Source organism: Morone saxatilis, unplaced genomic scaffold, assembly GCF_004916995.1.
Source record: "Morone saxatilis isolate NCDOM2014 unplaced genomic scaffold, NCSU_SB_2.0 Contig14, whole genome shotgun sequence".
NCBI classification, from domain to species: domain Eukaryota; kingdom Metazoa; phylum Chordata; class Actinopteri; family Moronidae; genus Morone; species Morone saxatilis.
In genome coordinates, this window is record NW_023339696.1 from 459,054 (window position 1) to 478,004 (window position 18,951).

General features: G+C 40.7%; 3 protein-coding genes across 8 annotated transcripts in view; 2 read left to right on the forward strand and 1 right to left on the reverse strand.

The window, feature by feature from the left end:
* The window catches only part of gadd45gip1 (growth arrest and DNA-damage-inducible, gamma interacting protein 1), a 39,877-nt gene extending 25,001 nt beyond the window's left edge, over nucleotides 1-14,876 (reverse strand). Inside the window, exon 1 of the mRNA XM_035654223.1 lies at nucleotides 14,744-14,876. The gene's annotated coding sequence lies outside the window, so the exon portion shown is untranslated. The remainder of the gene's footprint in view (nucleotides 1-14,743) is intronic.
* Nucleotides 1-18,951, forward strand: part of zgc:158403 (tetratricopeptide repeat protein 39A) — a gene marked incomplete at its 5' end in the record, with an annotated part of 767,589 nt that overhangs the window by 34,973 nt on the left and 713,665 nt on the right.
* nfixb (nuclear factor I/Xb) overlaps nucleotides 15,103-18,951 on the forward strand; it is a 146,801-nt gene continuing 142,952 nt past the window's right edge. For 5 of the 6 annotated variants that reach the window (XM_035654188.1, XM_035654199.1, XM_035654191.1 and 2 more), the window contains exon 1: nucleotides 15,103-15,236. In XM_035654188.1, coding sequence (XP_035510081.1) covers nucleotides 15,234-15,236 — 3 coding nt within the window. In that variant the 5' untranslated portion in view covers nucleotides 15,103-15,233. The remainder of the gene's footprint in view (nucleotides 15,237-18,951) is intronic. The other variant, XM_035654197.1, reaches the window with a different exon arrangement.

Sequence of the window (18,951 nt, forward strand, 5' to 3'; positions counted from 1 at the left end):
CAGGTGAGCTATCCAGGTGCCCCCCTACTGCAGCTTTAAGGTAAACCAAACCTGCACCTTTGGTACTGCCTTTACACTACACTATCTCATTGTTTTTATATATCTCTGTCATTTTTGTGTTTTATATACAGTATTTATGTATTATAATGTATTGTTTTGTAGTACTTGTTGAAGGACCATACTGATGACATTAGGAACTAATTTGTTATAACCTGCCATGGGAATACGGATAAAAATTAGCTTATTATCTAACTCTAGCTAATACATTTTTTTTAGTTATTACTCTTTTAAAAAGTAATATTATAACATTAATTATTTATTACTCCCTGACAACAGTAATTAGTTACACTACTAGTTATATTACTTTTCTGCTACCCCCAACAATATTAGTCATTCTCCCCAAAATTCAGATTTATGACGATTAAAATCCAGTTTTGTTTATTATAATCAAAGTAATGTAATTTTTCCAGCCAGTGTTTCCATCTTCCAAACTAGTTTCTTCCACAATTACAAAAATTAATCCAAGGATGTAATTGGATTGTTGGATTTCAAATGAGTAGGGAGTGCAAACAAAAGTAATGTTGTAACTAATAATTTTCTGGGGGGTAACTGTAATATTATTACTGAAATGTATTAGTAATTAGTTGCACTACTATTATTACAAGTAATGCCTTACCATGTAACACTGATAATTATAAAGAAGTGCAACTTCCGCATTTTGTAATAGCCACCACAATATGTAATAATTCATTACAAAACACAGGGAAATGTATTACATATTTGGTTCAGGCTGTTTATTACAAAATGTGGCAGATTGTTACAAAATGAGGGTGTTATTACATAATGAATGAAAATGTAATACATTTTGTGGTGTTACATAATGCATTGTTACAAATGTCATTAGAATTTGCAGTAATTCATATGTAGAACGTGCCAAATCATATATGTTTTACTAGTGCACCTCTGACTTTTGACATTGATTTACTATCTCAAAATTATGACTTAGCATTGCATATATTCAACTTATGGGGTTAAAGTGTATTACTGAGACAGTCAAAGGTGACTTAATATGTCCGTATTTTTTATTTTTACCATCCCTACCTTCATAATTTTTTTTTCTTCTTCTTGCATCAATCGGCTTCAATATATTTAAGAGGTTAACAAAAACTACTAATTCTAATATGGTCATTTTTAAGCCACACAATAATTTACACATAACAAGCTTTGTTTGCAGGTTGCCATGTTGAGTGTCCAATGGAAGCTCTTCAGTAACCTGGCTCATACATCAGAGCTTGGCCCAGGGCCTCCTGGAAAATGTATATCAGCACTGAGCACAGCCAATAGAAATGAGTGTTTTTATTGAAAGTGTGACTCATTAAATTGTCAGGAATATACATACTAAGAAGATATGTGAGCATAGCACCCATTTGCATGTTTGCGAACACTCTATATATACTTCAGTATTGGGTGCTGAGTTGGTGGCTCAGTAAGTCTGCACATGGCAGCAGGAACAGTTGGACTGGCGAAGCGAGAGGCACAGCTGCTTGGAGAGGGCTCCGTGGCATTTCTGTGTCTGTGTCCCCTCTCCCCTCCAAACGCACACACACCAGAGCATACATACAGTATATACCCACACATACACACACCCTCTCCATCACTCACACTGCAGCAGCATTCTGGTAACAGATAGCTCCTGATTGGTGACTCCATCCGTGTTTTTGCCCTCACTGACTGTCTTTTATATATTTATATATTTATCAACAGTCCCAGGAAGAGGATTCTGGCGTGGAAGAGGCAGCGTGGCAGTGTGTGGAATGGCGTGGGAGAGGCAGAGTGACCCCGGGCTCAGGTGGCAGCTGTGTTATGACTTCTCTGCCAGGTCATGGTGGATGGTAGGATGGATGCTCCCCGTCTCTCCCTCATTCTGTACCGATCGATCCGTCTGTCTCTGTCTCTGTCTCTGTTGCATTCTTCTTTTGCTCTCTTTTTACTCACTCTCTTATTTTGGGCGAAATAGCCCTCTGCTGCAGAATGTGACATAATGTTTACATCTTGTGCACGCTGCATGATTTCACACTGTGCATCTGAAAAGACTGTGTTCAGTCACTTGCTAAGTGTGTCTACAAGGTGTTTGGTGCTTAAGGCCAAAGAAAAGCCAACTGTAGAGTCAGTGTACCTTTAGCAGTTGAGGTCATTAAGCCTCTTTGTCGAGATCATATTGTGATGATGATGATGATGATGATATATATTAAATTACATATTCACATTTGGCTAATTTCTTCAAGCTGTAATGGTGATGGAGATACTTCCCTAAAAATGCACTTTCTTCCTAAATTCTAATCACAAGTTAATTTGGGTGATTGACTCCATCAAAGATATCTAGGGCTTACCCCAAAGGATGGGAGTTTTTAATTAAAACCTGCTTTTGCCACCAGAGGAAAGGATTCAGAATTTTATTAAGGCCATGATACACTTCTGAGGCAACACACAACGCACTTTTTCCCTCATAAACCTTGATGCTTTTCTGCTATTAACCCAACCGTGCGGGCATCGCTGCCTTCAGATTCAGACATTTTTATGAGAAATATGTGGCTTTCTGACTCAAATTTAGCATAACTACATATCAAAACATCCGAGTTCAACTTGTGTTCATCACAAAAGGCAACTGCTGTGGTTGCTTCCTTCTGCGCTTTTGACCTTCAGCTTTCCTGCGACACAAACATTCACAGTTTGGATCAGATCAGAGAGCTCATTTTTTCCAGATTTCACATACTGACAACATCAATCACTCCAATCTCTTGGTAGCAGTTGCGTTATTGCTTCCCCTCATGTGGCGGTTGGTGTTGATCTCGGAGGTGTCTCGAGGCCTGACACAGTTTGTAAACCCGAGGGTTCCTCTCAGCGCCAGCCTGCTGCGCTCGCTGCTATGTAGGGCAGAGCTAGACCCTCTGCCTGGGTGGGAATGGGGAGGAGGTGGGGAGAGGGTGGTGGTGGGAGGAAGAGAGAGAGCGAGATGGGGGAGGGAGAGGGGGAAAAAGGAGGGATGGCAGCCAGCATTGGGGCCCCATGCAGGGATGCAGGAGATGGAGAGCAGGGAGGAGGGGTGGAGGGGTTAGAGGGTGCTACAGGGGGCACAGGCTGGGCATGGCTGGCAAAGGAGCATTCCCTCCGTCTGTGGATATGCAGTGTCTCAGCTCTGTCACACACAAAGCCGGGGGGTGTCCGGCAGGTTTCACTGAGAGTATTATTTTCAGAATTTTAGTTTTCTAGACATACAACTCACTCAATCCTTCAGATTGCTTATTTAATTTGTTTTTAGACAAAGTCAAGAACGCAGTTGGAAGTAAACCCATTTCATCCAGCTGTTGAGATTTGAGATTATCCACATTTTAAGGTTGCAAAATAAACTCCAGTAGCTTGTGAATGAAATTTGACAGATTTGTAAGAGAATGGTTAGAATTGAGAATTGTGGAGTTCCCAGTATGGGTCAATCTCCAAAAACACTGGATCCAACAATTCCCATAATGATCCTGGATGTTGTCTTTCTTTCACTGCCTCCTAGGATCCCTCCAGGATTTTGCTGGCTTTTCAAGGAATTGAATATTATATATTCATCAGTATATTTATCATTATACAACACAAGGATGTATAACAAAATTAAAGCTTGTAGTTCCTTCATGCTACATAAATAGAAAAATACAATTAAATTCATATAATATAAACAATTTGATTGATTAAAGTTGCAGCAAAGTTGCAGAAAGTTGCGGTGACTGGACAAAATTGCAAGGTTGCACAGAATTTGCAGGGATTGTTTGAATCTGCGTTAATTGTTACGGCTATCGGCATATGTAAAGATGGACGACATGACAACTCTCCAAAAATGAAGCCAAAACATCCCGATCACCCCCTGGTGGCTGACTGCAGTATATAAGTACATGCATTTAAGCCTGAGCTGAGATTACCATGATGACATCCCTATGACATTTTTCTGACTTTTCAGAAAGCTGTTTTCATGGGCAGCTGAGTAAACTGAACTTCCTGCGTAAAACTGGTTGAGTGCCCCTTTAAGTTACAGGTCCTGATGTTATTGGTATTGGTGGATAATTTCCTTACAATATAACAGAACAGGGCGATTTCCTCAATTTTTTTACATCACCAGCTAATTTCTGCTTCTCATTGCACACGGTGCAAGCAGCTCAACCAGAGAGTAATTTTCATTCATTGAATGACTTGTTTTATTTAAGGAATTTTAATTGACCCGGTGAAATAACAGCATTTAGTATCTCACTGGAAAAATAGCTAAAAAAAAACCCAGATGAACAGTAGTGTGACAGATGTTTTTTCCTTTCTTCCATGTAATCATATTGTGAGCAGAGCTGTAGCTACCACTGAGGACACCACGGTCATGTCCTTGGTGGTGTTTCTGTAAATCTGGGGGGTTTAGAGAGATGAAGGGGGGGTTCACATTTTGTGATTACATGCATATTACACACATGAGTCTGATATTTGTTTTAACGAAAGTATTTAGCAGGCAGTGTGAAGAAGACTTTGAAACTGAATTTAGAGCAATATGAAATATATATAAAAATGAAACCTGATAGTTAAATTAATAAATAGAATGTAAAGTTTTGTGAAGATTTTAAAACTTTAATTGAGTTTGGTTAGTGGCTTATCAAAAGTTTCTGCTTCCTGCCTAGGCTTATTTTATTCTACACAAGCACTAAAGTCAGGTGTGACATCCCTCCATCCTCCTGTCTGCCCTGCTGCCTCTATGCAGGTTTTTGTCAGATGCCTACTTCTGCCTCCCTCCCTCTCTGTCTCACTCTATCTCATCTTCTTTCAATCTGTCTCCCTCTCCATCCCCAGACAGACCCTCCCATCAGTGCCCATTTCCCTCCGTCTGGCTCGTCCCCTTCCTTTCACCCAGATGACCCTTCCACCGCCCTGTTCCTTCTGTCTGTCTGGCTCTCCTTTACCCAGATGCCCCCAACCACTGCCTGTGCTATACCACCCTTACTGTATCTCTACATATATATGCCCCCCCCCCCCCCCTCCTCATCTCTGTCCTCTTTATCTGTTTCTAACAGTGCTTGCTCTCTCCCTCCATCTCTCTTTTCCTCATGTTCTCCCACTGCACAGATGCCTGGCTTGGTTCGCAACAGCTGTCTCGCCATGTGCCACTACCAAGTGTTGCCTTCGACTGCAGGGCCGAGTTAGGGGGGCGGTGGTGGTGGTGGTTTGGGGGTGGAGGGTGCAGAGTGGATTAGTCATGAATATTCATGTTCTCTTGTATGTACTACCGAACAGAAAATGGCACCACACAGGAAACTCCACCCATCAGAGGGGGAAAAGGAGGGGGTGAGAATGGAAGGAGGGAGGAAACAGGGAGGAGGAAGAATAGGAAGAGTCAGGGAAAAGTGATGGAAGAGTATGGGAAGTGGAGGCAGACGGAGAGAGGGGTGGGGGACCAGACTGAGTGGCAGGGATCCATAAAATGATAGCCCCCCCTCAGAGGTGTGAAAGAGGGAGCGCAGTGAGAGGAGGGCATGGGAGCGGGTACTGGAAATTTAGGAAACAAGATGGGAACATTTTGTACTTTGAGGGCTTAAAATCCCATGCTGCAATGCAATATCTATGAAGAAGTTGGAAACAGGCTGACAAACTATGACAATTTACTGCCAAACAAGAAGAAGAGTCTACAGCCATGCTAGCAGCACAACGGTGCTTTAAGCTAAATGCTAACAGGTTCACAATGACAATGCTAACATGCTGATGTTCAGCATGTATAATGTCTATCATACAGTGACCAGACATAAATAGGTATTTTAATATTGTTCGTGTTTTAAAGGGCCAGTGTGTAACATTTCGGAGGATCTTTGGTTAGATATAGAATATAATATTCATAGGTATATTTTCATTTGTGTATAATCACCTGAAAATAATAATCTTTGTGTTTTTGTTACCTTAGAATGAGCTGTTTTTATCTACAGACAGTGTAGGTAACCATCCATGGAGTCCACCATGTTGGACCGGCATTTTTCTACACTAGCCCAGAACGGACAAACCAGCACAGGCTCTAGATAGGGATGTTGTTTTGTTGGGCATGTTTTGCAGCTGCTAGTTTCCTCTTTGAACTTGTAAAACGAGGGAGTTGGGTTTGTCATGTTTTGTCCCACTCAACCCTAACCCTAACCCTATTCAACATTGATTTGTTTGTAAATGTGTTAATATGTTGTTGTCAAAGAGCCAATACATTTTAGAATTTATTGTTTCTTTCCCAGGCTGTGGTTGCAGAGTATGATATACTGTATGTGGCTACCATAGACTGTATATTTAAAAAAGCGGCTACTGAAGAATTGTTTTATATTCTTTTACATGTTTGATGTTCAAAAGTACGTAGGGCTCTGGCTCTACTGGTTCTGTGGCCCTTGATTTCACGACTTTCATTGTCTACCCCTCGAAAAGGTGACCTCAGTGGTGGGTATGGTCATGCTCACCAGAGTTGGCGGTACTCAGTAAAAAGAAAGGGTACTCATGTGGACAAAAATCAGAAGTACTGGTACTACCAGCAACAGTTAGCTGTCATGCCAAAAAGAAAGTCAGTCTTTTCTAGAGAACGTCAGGAGCCTTACTCCTTCAATTTTGATTCGTTCATGGCGTCCATGGTGTTGAAAGGTACACTCAGTAGGTTGTTCTAAGTGCTGATGAAAATTCTATTGCGTGCAAAAGCCCATACATGAACATGAAGTACACTTAAGGGTCCTGGTTTGGTGTTTTGAAAAAGAGGGTCACCCCAGTCTATCATATTGCTCACCATCTTAGTTTTGCATGTATTGGGTTATGCTAACATTTGCTAATTAGCAAACACAACACAAAGCACAGCTGAGGCTGCTCATTAGTTTTGCAGATATTTTTTCATAAACCAAAGTATTGTACATATCTAAAGTTGACCAAAGTCTGTGGTATACATCCTTTTGGGACCATGAATGTCAAGCGTTGGGCAGCCTGACATTACCATCATCTCTAGAGTCACGCCGGCTAGCATGGCTAAAAACAACTAAAGACAGGAACACAAAAGAGAAGTGTGGGCACATACTAAGGATCTGAAAGGCAAGAGTGAGAAATAATACACAATGAGCACACTAAATGCATGACCGGTGAAGTGTGGCTGTAGGAAGATCCTGGATGAGCAAGAAAAGCCAAGGATGAAGAGTGGGGACAGGGGAGGGACAGATAGGCAGAGAAAAAGAGGGGAGAGAGGAGATAGCAGATAGAAGATAGACAGTTGGGGGTGGGGGGCAGCAGATCTAAGCGGACAGAGGCTCTGGTGGCTCTCTTCCTCTCGCTTTCATGGAGAGCCAGGAAAAGAGATTATAGCATCCCCTGTTTTCTCCTATGGGGGGAGGGAGGGGTGGCAGCGTTACTCTTCCCCCTCATTTTTCTCCCCCCTCAGACGATGACACTCTCTGGTGGAGCCGGCTGGACCCAAACCAAAGCAAATCACATCACTCTGCTCGGGAGGAGTGTGTGCTCCAATCAGCACGATGACAAATGGTGCAATTTGATATCAATTTTAGGAAGGAGGGAGGTTGTTTTTGGAAAGTTTGGAGCTTTGTAATGCATCACAACAAGTTTTTTTATGTTCAACACTCAACCCCTGGCTCACAACAGAGCTTTTGTGTCACTTCCTGGGTGCCTCAGAAGAGGGTTTGGGATGTGCTTACTGCACTTGAGCAAACACCTTTCTCGTACTCACATTCCATCTAACCAGCCACCACTGCACACACACAATAACCCACAATACACAATAACGCACCCCGGCTCTCTCTTCTTTTCTCATACACACAACACATACAAACAGCGAGTTAATCAGACCTATAAACCCTCCTTGCCGGTAGAAGATAAGCAGCACGCTGGTAGCCCTGCCCTCCTGAGAGCAGCACTCCTCTAGCGGTGCCGTGGAACCGCCTGATAAGGCAGGGGAGTGTGGGATACCCTACGAGATCCAGGCACACACACACACACACACTGCTCGGCATCAGTTAGCCAGGTCCTCTGCTGAGCCATTCAGAGGTTTGCAGGGCCCAAGGCTCCACCAATTGCCCGTCTGCATCAGGTGTTGTTAATCTCAGCGCTCAGCCTGCAGGTTGATGTGTTTGCAACCAGACTATCTCATGCTAATGCAGTCGACTGCACGCTGGATAACTGATCAGAGTGCAGGATCTGTACTAAATGAAATGGACATGTTTTTTTCTTTATATGGAAGTCAGAAAATGGCTCCTTTTCCAGCCTACAAGATCTATAATCAATATCCCAATCAATTTTTTTTTTAAAAAGAGCCTTTGTTCCACAATCAGTCACCTGAACACTGACTCTAAGTCTAATCCTGTTTAACAGAGTTGCCCTACCTTGATGTACAAAGGGCCTGCACACTTTCTCAAGGGTCTTTTGGTAATTAAGTACCGTTTCTAATCTAGACTCAACCTGTATTTCAAAGGCCCTCTGGGATTCAGTTACTTCCACAGATGAATCGTTCCATACGCTGTGAAATATGGAAGTACTGCATTCACAGCATCAAAAGTTATTTGAGAATTTGTGTCGGTAAAGAAACCTATAGAACGACCTGTTTTAATCTCAAAGGCCCAACCTCTCTCCAGAGCTCTGTGAAACAGATTTAGACTGAGAGAGATAAATATATAATTAACTCTATCATTGATCCTATAAAATGTACATAATTAACTATATTGTAGTCAGTCCTTGTCCCAGGTCTTGCATGCACTGTGGGGTGTAGAGGACACTTTCCTATTAGCTTTTAAGTTTTTGTTTATTCCTTAATATTTTTTGTCTGGCAGCCATGCAGTTCCTTTTCGATTTTTTTCTTTTTCTTTTGTATTTATTTTTTTAAGTTTTGCAGTGCTGTAATGTAACTATTTACTCAACTCGTATTTTTGAGGTACATGCACTTCATTTGTTTCCATTGTATGCTACTCTACTTTTACTTAAACATTTTAGAGGAAAATATTGTGCTTTTTTCATATATTTTTGGGGGCTTTTTGCCTTTAATGAATAGGACAGCTGAAGATAGACAGCAAAGCTGAAGATAGACAGCAAAGCTGCAGGTCAGGCTTGAACGCTACCACGGAGCCCCAAATATTGTACTTTTTACTCCATCTGACAGTTAGTTATTCTGATACAAAATATGTGGCAGGATGGACTATGCCTATATCTTGATATTAAATTGAACAACACATCTGTATTCCGGGTTACAAGACGCACAACTTAAAGTATACACTCCCAAGAAGCTTCTATGTATCCTTACTTTCTGTGCAAGGAAAAATCTATGGTTGAAATGGACAGACAGCAAACCTTCAAAGCTGGGTGGTACAATTTCAAATTGGTCGTGCCCATCATCACCGCAGTATCACTGTTTAAAATCGGTTATTTTTCAGTGAAACCTGATGGGCAGCGCCAGGCCGTCAGCCTTGAATGGGAGAGGTTTGATTTACGTCACATGACACAATTAGCCAGTACATTTTTGGATAGCAGAATGTATTGCTTTCTCACAGGCTGTGGTCACAGAGTGTCATATATGTGGCTACCATAGACTGTATAATTAAATAAGCAGCAACCTAAGAATTTCATTTCTTTTTTTTTACATTTTATTTTTGACAGAATACCTATGGAGTATCTGACATACGGGTCTAAGGATTAAGATTAAGGTATTCTGAAAGATTTGGTCCTATTGTGTTGAAGGGTCTGACACAGTGAGGAAACTACATAAAGTATTAATACTTAACTGATTTGCTGTGGACTTGCATGGATTGCAATGTATGTTTAATGTTTGTGGTGCTGTACCATACAGGAATGTAATACTTGGATACTGCAAGCGAAACATTGTTCACTCTTAAATAAATCACAGTAAAGTCACTCCAGTTTGCAATGGTTAATTCTGATTTTTAGATTATATTTATATTTTATTTTATCAATGAGTTTGAGTTGAATGTGTTGGTTACATTTATTTGTTTGTGTTTATGTTTATGAAGCTATACTATGACACTAGATGGATTTCCACTTTTATACTGACTGGTTGCTGTTTTGTACTTGTTTGTATATAAGAATATGTGGCCAGCCATAAAAAATATGTATTCTTATAGATCAAACTATAATTAATTTCCTCAACCTTAACCAGACAAAATATTGATACATTAAAATACACTTTAATGCATTATTAATAATAATCAAATGATATAGGGGCCATTGTGTTACCATCATAACTACTTTTGCTTTTGATAGTATATTAATGCTTTATTTTAGTAGTGGAGTATTTTTACAGTAATAATGCTACTTTTGCTTAAAAGATCTGAATACATAAAAATGCATAATAAATACAGATGTGTGAGAATTTATGGGAAAAACCAACACAAACCTCCCTCTCTCTGGAAGCCTTCTCCATAGGTGTTCAATTGATTCACATCATTTTCATTCTCATCAAACCATTCAATTCAGGCTTTTCTTTTCACTTGTCACCTGTCTGTACTTCTTGCACCACTGCTTATTAATATTTTTCAACTTGATTTCCTCTAGCTGGTGATATATTTGTATACAGACAGATACTGTCCCTATGCACGAGATTACAGACTGGATGTTTGACAGATTTTATTTTTATTTTTATATGATGTAATATGATATAATATGATACAGATCCATAAACTTGTTTGGATCTTTCTGGATACAGGTCCTTTTTGTCCAGTGTAATTATAATAGTTTTACAATATGAGGGGCATGCAGTCTTCCCAAACAAAATTCATGGTCATCTTAATGCCCTTGATGGTATTTCTTATTTCTTCTTCTTTTTTTCTCATTCATTACACTCTAGGGACTAGATAGTGAATTTGAGATGACCTTCTTCGCTTCCTCTAACATTCAGTCTTCTCTTTTCAATTTCTCTACTTTGCTGTTATGTTTCTGCTTTTAATAACTTTGTATCAGGATTGCAGCAGCTCTTTGCAGTCAGTGCAGGCCAGCAGCAGCAGCCTATAGCCACATGGCTCGCCTAACCACCGTGGCACCTCTTGGAAGTTGGCGCAGGTCAAATGCATCTTAATTCAAAGCAAAGAAATGAGAGAATGGCCGTGAGTCGGGCCGGTTCCACTGGCCGTGCCAAGGTCAGCATTCCTCGACGGGGCCGTTGCCTAGTGGAACTTTTGTTTCACAGTTTGTGTAAATCTCCAGGGAGGGACGGTAGCCATATAGGAGCGGGAGAGGAGAGAAAAGAAAGGAGTGTGCAAATGAAGCTGCTGTTTGGGTGAATATGCAGGCAGGATGTATGGGAAGGTATGGACACATTTTAGCCATTTTTTGGGAAGTCTCAATGTGGTTTGGAATCACTCACAAATAGGAAAAAAGTCACATAAACATGAACATATAGAGGTAGTCATGGGCAGATCTAGAGGGCTGGCACACATAAAAAAGGCCTGTTTGGTGTCAAATGCTGTCAATTTTAACACATTAATTTAGATTAATTGTAAGAATATCATCTTAAAAAACAGAAAATATTTTTTTGGTCTGTTGTGGTCACATTTTAGACTAAGTGATCCCTATGCTCAAACATGCAAAACAATTCATAAAACAGTTGATTTCTAATGCCACCTTTAGATATTTTGTGCTTTACTAATGTACCACAATAATGTTTGTGAGTTCTCCAAGGAGATATTGATATATGTGATTGTTATCAGCAGATATTTCTGTCACCCCTTAAAGTCTCCGTGATCCATCCTCTGGACACCCCTTGAATATGTCTCTAGATCCGCCCTTGGTTAACCTAATAGTCTAATAATATCAGTGATTGTCCAACTTGCCCCGGTGTTATCTAGGCGACATAAGCGGGTTTAACGGTTTTGGAGATGCTATTAGACGCCATGGCCTAGTTTAGGGTCAGTGATTTGACTCCTTGATCCTCCTGCATGCCTCTGTTCAAACAAAGATTATTGCTCTGTTAAAACATAACAGCAACATTTAGTCTTTCTAAGCGGATCCTATAGATGCTAAAACGAATCCATGCTTTAATTCACATTTCAAAAATATTTTTTCACCAATATGATAAACGGAAATTAAGATTCCGAACATTTAAACATCTGTATGCAACACAATAAGGTCCTATAAACAGGCCAGGAAGTTCAAAGATTCTAAGGTTAAACATCAGGTCAACGCAAAACTAAAATGAACCAAACCGTCTGAGACGAGTTAGTATCAAACTAATAACGTGTGTGTATTTTACACACCTTTTATTGCACATTTTAACCCGGATCTTGCATTACACTACATGTACCGGCCTTCGCGTTTCGACAGAAATCACGCAGCAGTTGTAAGATGTGCGGGTGGATTACATTCCTACACAAACAATGTGTGTTTACGGTGCACTCACTTAATAAAATAATAATAATCAAACGCACTTTAAGAGATGATTTTGCGCACACAGGCCCAGAGACAGTTTATGGCGCAGACTCTGCGGGCCGCTGGCTTGAAAAGGCCAAACACACTTTAAACACACATTCACATTTCATTCATCAATTTAAAAACGTGTTTAAAACGTAAAATCTAAATCTGAATTTGGGCCTTGAATCTGTTCCATGGTGACTCAAAGAATATAATAAAATCAAATCCATCGATTACAATGAACTTCTTCCTGAAGCTTCTGCAGCATTTGTACAAATGTTTCCGGTTATTTAAAGGCCAAAAAAATGAATATTAGATTCATCCCCACTGTCACGTCTTTTTAATTCACTTTAGCTTATTCTAAGTGGTGCTTGAGGCCTAAATGAATTATCTGTCATGTAGTCTAACTGTTCGTTTTTTTGCATTTTATAAACCGTTTTTTGTTCAAATGAACTAACAGGAACGACGGTTATTAAATGTGGTAAATATAAAAGAGTGTGACAACTCTGATATATTTAATTACGCATTAATTGACAACCTTTTCACATAAAATAAGGGTCAAATGTCCCTGCTTGTAGACAGATGTCGTAGCCAAGAAATGCAAAATGAAAAACTTAAAAAATCAACCTGTATGTCGTTTTTTATTTAAAAACAGAATTATTAGGCCATTAATATGTGAAATATTCCTATTTTCAATGAATAGGCCCAACGTTAATAATATTACGATCTGAATCCGATGTTTCTTTTAACTAAATCTAAATAACAATAGGGGTTTCATGAATTCTGTGTTACTGGGGAGGGAAACGGAGGCTCCAGTGAGTTCCAACATGTAAGGATTCAAGCTGCATATTCCCGCCGCCTGCCTCTCTGTGAGGAACCGACTCTGAGCCCATAAGCTTTGTATTTGTCTATTTGTAAAGTGATAAAGTTGAATCAACAGACTCCATTGGAGGCAGGTGGGGATCCATTTCTGACAGCGCTCATCATTTCACTGCGTGACGTCTGCGGTTGCGCACTTCCGCGAGGTGCTCCGTTTGCCATAAAAGGTCAAAACCGCCACTTTGCTAATTTATTCATGAACACAGTCTGTTCTTAAAGCTTGACTCAGCTGACATTCCGGCTAAATTATATAAATAATTCGATATTTGTGGAGAATGAACACGGCGCTGCGGCCAGGAGTCACGCACCTGCTCTGTCTAACCTATCAGCTTTATTTCAGCTCACCTGAGTAGAAGAAAGCACTGGTTTTTATAGTGTGACTGTGGATCTATATGTGAACTATATGGAATGCAGTCCAGTGGTTTGGAGTGGTGCCTGTGCACAAATCTGTGAAAAAAATATGGCAAAGTGTTACAAATGTCTAAAATAAGCCTCCACATATAACAGATTATTGGCTGGTGAACGTTCTCACATTACAGCCATGGCACACTATAGATCTGTCAAAAAACCACCAGAATTAAATCGACCCTGGGTGGTAGAGCTGCAACCAATATGCTGACTTTAACCTTTTTAAAATAATATAAATATATGTGTTGTTGTTGTCAGGCTGGAGCTCCCATTGTAGCAACCCTTAACCTGCATTTAGACTGAATGTAAACTTCCCACTGTATTTCACACGCTCAGAAAATATTGGGGTTTATAATAACCTGCCTCCCCCCACCGCTCCCTCCCTCCCCCCTCTCAGTCGGCCCCGAGCTGCCCCTACACTTTTGCCGGTGAGAGCTACTAATCCCCTGCGTCCACGGTTTACTCTGAGCCCGTATTTAATTCCTCTAAACCCCCAGCTGCCGCCCTGGTTACTCACTGAACACGACAGACTGTGAACCGCTCTGGTTATTAATAATTCACCAGCAGCCCTCCGCTCCGCTCCGCTTCTCCGGCCGCGGCCGCAGGACACCGAGCGTCCTCAGTGGTGCGCGCCTTCAGCCACGCTGTGTTTTTTAGTTTACTTCATTGTGGCCGCCTCTGTGTCTCGCACATTTCACCTCCTCGTTGCTGCGCTCAGCCCTATTAGCAGTCCCCAGCTGGCCGTGCCCACCACCAAGTCCCCGCTATAGTCTCATCAACTCCGCGCGACATCCGCGCTGCCACATGGCGAGTTTTGTTCCCGTTCCCTCCGCAACTTTCTCCGGACACTGAGAGGAACAGGTGGGGTCGCTTGGTGTAGGACCGGAGGAGGGACGCTCTGCATTCTCACATCAGCTGAAAGCCGGAGCATGCACAACGGAGAGCGGGCGCGGCGTCGTCCCCTCTGCAGGAGCAACAGCTGATTCTGTGAGCGCGTAAGCAGAGAGTGCAAGCTACTTACAGTCGGTGCACAGCCAGACTCCTGCTCTGTCACTCGGGGCTGCAGACGGTGACTGTGTCGGTGGCGCAGCCAGCAGAGCGCGGAGACTCGGTGGACGTTACGGTACCGGGACAGACTGGAGAGCAGCGCGCGCTGATACGGACGGTTTTCATGGAAATACCACGAGCTGAAAGCGAAAATAAACACCTTGCGTGAAGAAGTCGGGAAGCAGACGATTTGGATTATACGGCTCTGTCTTCCTGTGCCCCCCCTGACTGAGAAGAGTTGACTGCAGTTTACAAAAAAAAAGAAAAAAATGTTTACCGGGCAACAGGCCGTGTATTAGGGCTCTTTTGCTTCCGGTATAAGGCCCAGCTGAACAAGAAACCGAGCAGTGTTCTCTCTCCCACACACTTTCTTTCTTTCTTTTTTTTTTCTTTTTTTTGGAAGCCGAACTTTTGAGAGTGGAAAATGGGTCTTTGAGAGTGTTGGCACATTTCCCTACACCACAATGGTACGTGCTATGTAAACCAATAATTTGCTCATTTATGCAGTCAGCTTTCAGATTCATTGTAGTTGTTCATAGATTTAATGATACACAGAAAGAACTTACAAGCAAAGTTTAGTGGGCTAAGTTAGCCACTTATAATTCTTGTGTGTGTTACTATTTACTTGTGCAGCTAATGGGTAACAGTCACCAAAGAGTGTGCCAAGTCCTTCCACCTAACTGTATATTATGGTAGTATGGTTATTTTTAAATTAGTAGAGTGTGCCTTGTTGGGATATCGCATGTAGCTTTAAAGTGATGTTAATGTTAGGAAAACATAATGCACCTTATTTTAATAGTTAAATAACATGTTGCCAAGATGTCTTCTGGCCAAATCAGTGTCCAGCCCTCTCAGTTGACCACCCGATGCCCACTGCCTTCTGCCGTTTCATCCACATGGAGAACATAACTTCTCTCATTGCAGTGGTCTCTGATGTGGGCCCGTCTGCAGACTATTAATAGCCACATATATGATACGAGCTATCGCATGTCATACAATGTGAGAAGCTAATCAAGAGCCCAAACCCCACCTAAAAGCAAAGTTGAACAGAGTTTTGAAATTTGGCTATAAGAGGACGGAACTTATTTTTGCTTCAGCATCCAATTACGCGCCGGTTTGATTTGTGCGTAATTACGCACAGCGGTTTAGACCAGTTCCTTCATTACGCAGGTGATTTATATGTGTAAATCCTGTGACTTCACACAGCAAAAGTTGGGGATCTGCTCATTTTAAGCATTATTTTGTGATTTTATTTGAGCTTTCCTTATAATTTGAATTGGCTGAGTGCTTTCAGAAAATCTATATTGTTTCCTGTTTTATCCCTATTTGGCCCTATAGGATATTAGTCTGAATTTGAATAATGTATGACCTGTGCGGTTGTGAAAGCATTTTAATGCAATGCTTGTAGGTTTCAAAATGAGTAATAAAAAGTCTGTTTTATACAGAATTCTAATATATCGCTTACACGTCCTTGACCATTAGATATTCTTTTTTCTGGCACGAAATGAGTCAAGTCAGGCAATAGTTAGGGGAACCTCCCACATACAACCTTGAAGCTTCTTAGATACCAGGAAGGGATCCTATTTGCACATGAATATGGAAGATTATTAGTATGAATAATTATTTGTTTACGAGCATCCTAGCTGACATGGCAGCTGCCCAAGAAGCTCATCAGTAAAAATGATACAGAATTCAGGACAGGCCTCACATGGGATTATCTCAACTTGTTATTCTCCTACTTACAGCAGCAACACACCTCTTTTCTTTTTTTCATTTTTTTTTATAGGAAATGCTATATTGTGAATTTGTGCCAAGTGTTTCAGTTGCGTGTTAGTTTAGTCAGAATGCACTGGAGGCATCTGTCAATCAGTGTCAGGATTCTGTGAGCTTCCCCCGAGGCTGGTGCTCCTTCTCTGACACAAAAATAAACACTTGGGATGATCTGTATCTGTGGCACTACAGGTTATTGATTTTTCCAGATACGCTGGAAAGCAAAAAGGGAACCCATCATGACCCAACATCATGAAACTGTAAACATGACACATGTTTTAGTTCCAAATGAAAGTTTAAATAGATATCACACCTCCATTATAAGCTGTTTTAGTTTGTTTTAAATGTTGATGCACAGTATAGGAACATAAGAAACAAATGCAGTAATCATAGAGTGTAAATAGCTGTGTAAAGAGTTGGGGTAATTGTATCCTGCACTGGGTGTGTGTGTTTGTGTGTGCAGCCCGCCTCATGATGATCAGACAAGCGGTTTTCCAGCCTTGTATGATCTCCCTCTTGGCTGTTGCTGCCAGTGATGTCACCTCTTACTGTATACAGAATATTATGCTATTATGTTTGTCCAGGCCTTGACATTTCCCTGGAAAAATAAATAAGGCTTCAAGCAGGCCGTGATAGCTCATGCGGTGTGTAAGCTTTTGCCATAGTTTAAAAGATGGAAACTCTGATATACGCTCAAACAGCGTAAATATTAGGAGAGTGAGCTCAGATGGGTTTGTCGGGTTGATTCGTTTTTAAGCTGTTGTAACTGTTGTTGTACGGTTTAGCAGAGCGACCATCGAGAGGCGGGATCATGTGACAAACTCCTTGACGTGACATTCACGTTGAATCAAAAGGAAGAGAAAGTGCCACTTCTGACAAAGAGTGCATGTATCTTTTTAAAAGCAAAGCAACTGGTGGAGGCAGACAGGACTTAAAGGTGCACTCCAGTGATTTAGTATTGCACTTGCCCTGACTTTGGGGACTAATGAGAGACAGATAAAAAATCTGAATCAGAATCAAACCAGCAGAAGCCAAGATACCCTTTTAGTCACTCTGATGAGTCAAATACAATTCCCATAATGCAACTCAATTGCATCATTCATTAAACCTTCTCTTCTTGTTGTATGCCCCTATCTTAACTCCAACTCCAAATTGTAACCCATTGCTTCCTGTTAAATGTCTGAAGTCTCAAGCTTAACTCAACATAACCCTGATGACATCAATGGTTAATGAGCGTAGAGTGTCTATAATAACTATTTTTTAATCATTAAAATGATAAAATGAAGACAAACCCTTTACAAGGTACAAAACAATAAAAACATTAAAGTATACAGGCAGCTCAATACTCCTCTTGATTTTAACTTAACAATATTACAGGTCTCATCTTCAGGGTCAAGTTTGTGAAATAAAGTGTTCTAGCATTCAGTCTATTTTTACCTGCATTTCAATTCAAACAGACACTCACACACTCACAACAAAAAGCTGTTTTATGAGTGGTGCATTTACTCTTGAAAAGATGAATGGTGATTTCATCAAAAGTACCGTGATTAACTTGTGAGTGGAGAGCACTGTGTGCCAGGTGAAAGCTGCAGGGTCCCTTTTGCAGCCTGTCTTCATGACTTGTTTAAGTTTTGTTAAGAGTTAAGAGTTTTGTTCAGAGCAGTGGTTCTCAAACTTTTTCCCCCGCGATCAGCTTAAAACATGTTTGGTAGAAAAGAAATTACTATAAAAGGAAGTACAATATAGCGCTGCTCCATCAGTGTCTGATTTATTAAACATCAACCATGGCACTAAAAAACACAATGCTTCATTTCATAACACTGAGACGACATTGAAGTTGCAATGAACTATGTCTTTTTGATAAGTTGCACTTACAGTTTAGTGAGAAACATGACCTTGTGCTTCACTGAGGGTCTGTGATATTCTCTGTGGCAGGGAGGAAATTGCTGGCATCAAACTCTCTCCCAGATGTTTCACTGCAGTTAACAGTTATACTGAAAATAGGAGTATAGTGAATATAAAATGTAGTTCATCAAACTTACATTTAATACAATATAATTATTTTAGGATTATGTATGGCTGATATTTTTTAAATTACAGTATCCACTGCAGTACTACAAAGTACTACATAATACATTATGCAACATTATCACTGCACATACCAATTGTTATGCACATATTTATATGATATATGATGAGAGGAAATATAGTTTAAAGAGCAAAAGATTTATTTACGGGTCAGAAAAGGAGACATGAATAAAGACAAATAAGAAGCATCCAGTTAAGTGCATTTAAAAGGTAATGGTGACAGCATAGACTATATAAATAAAACTGGCTCAGTCTGCTAATCCAAAAATAGGCAAAGAGGTGGAGCGTGGGTGGAGCTGAATGAAGCCGGGTTACTGAAAACAG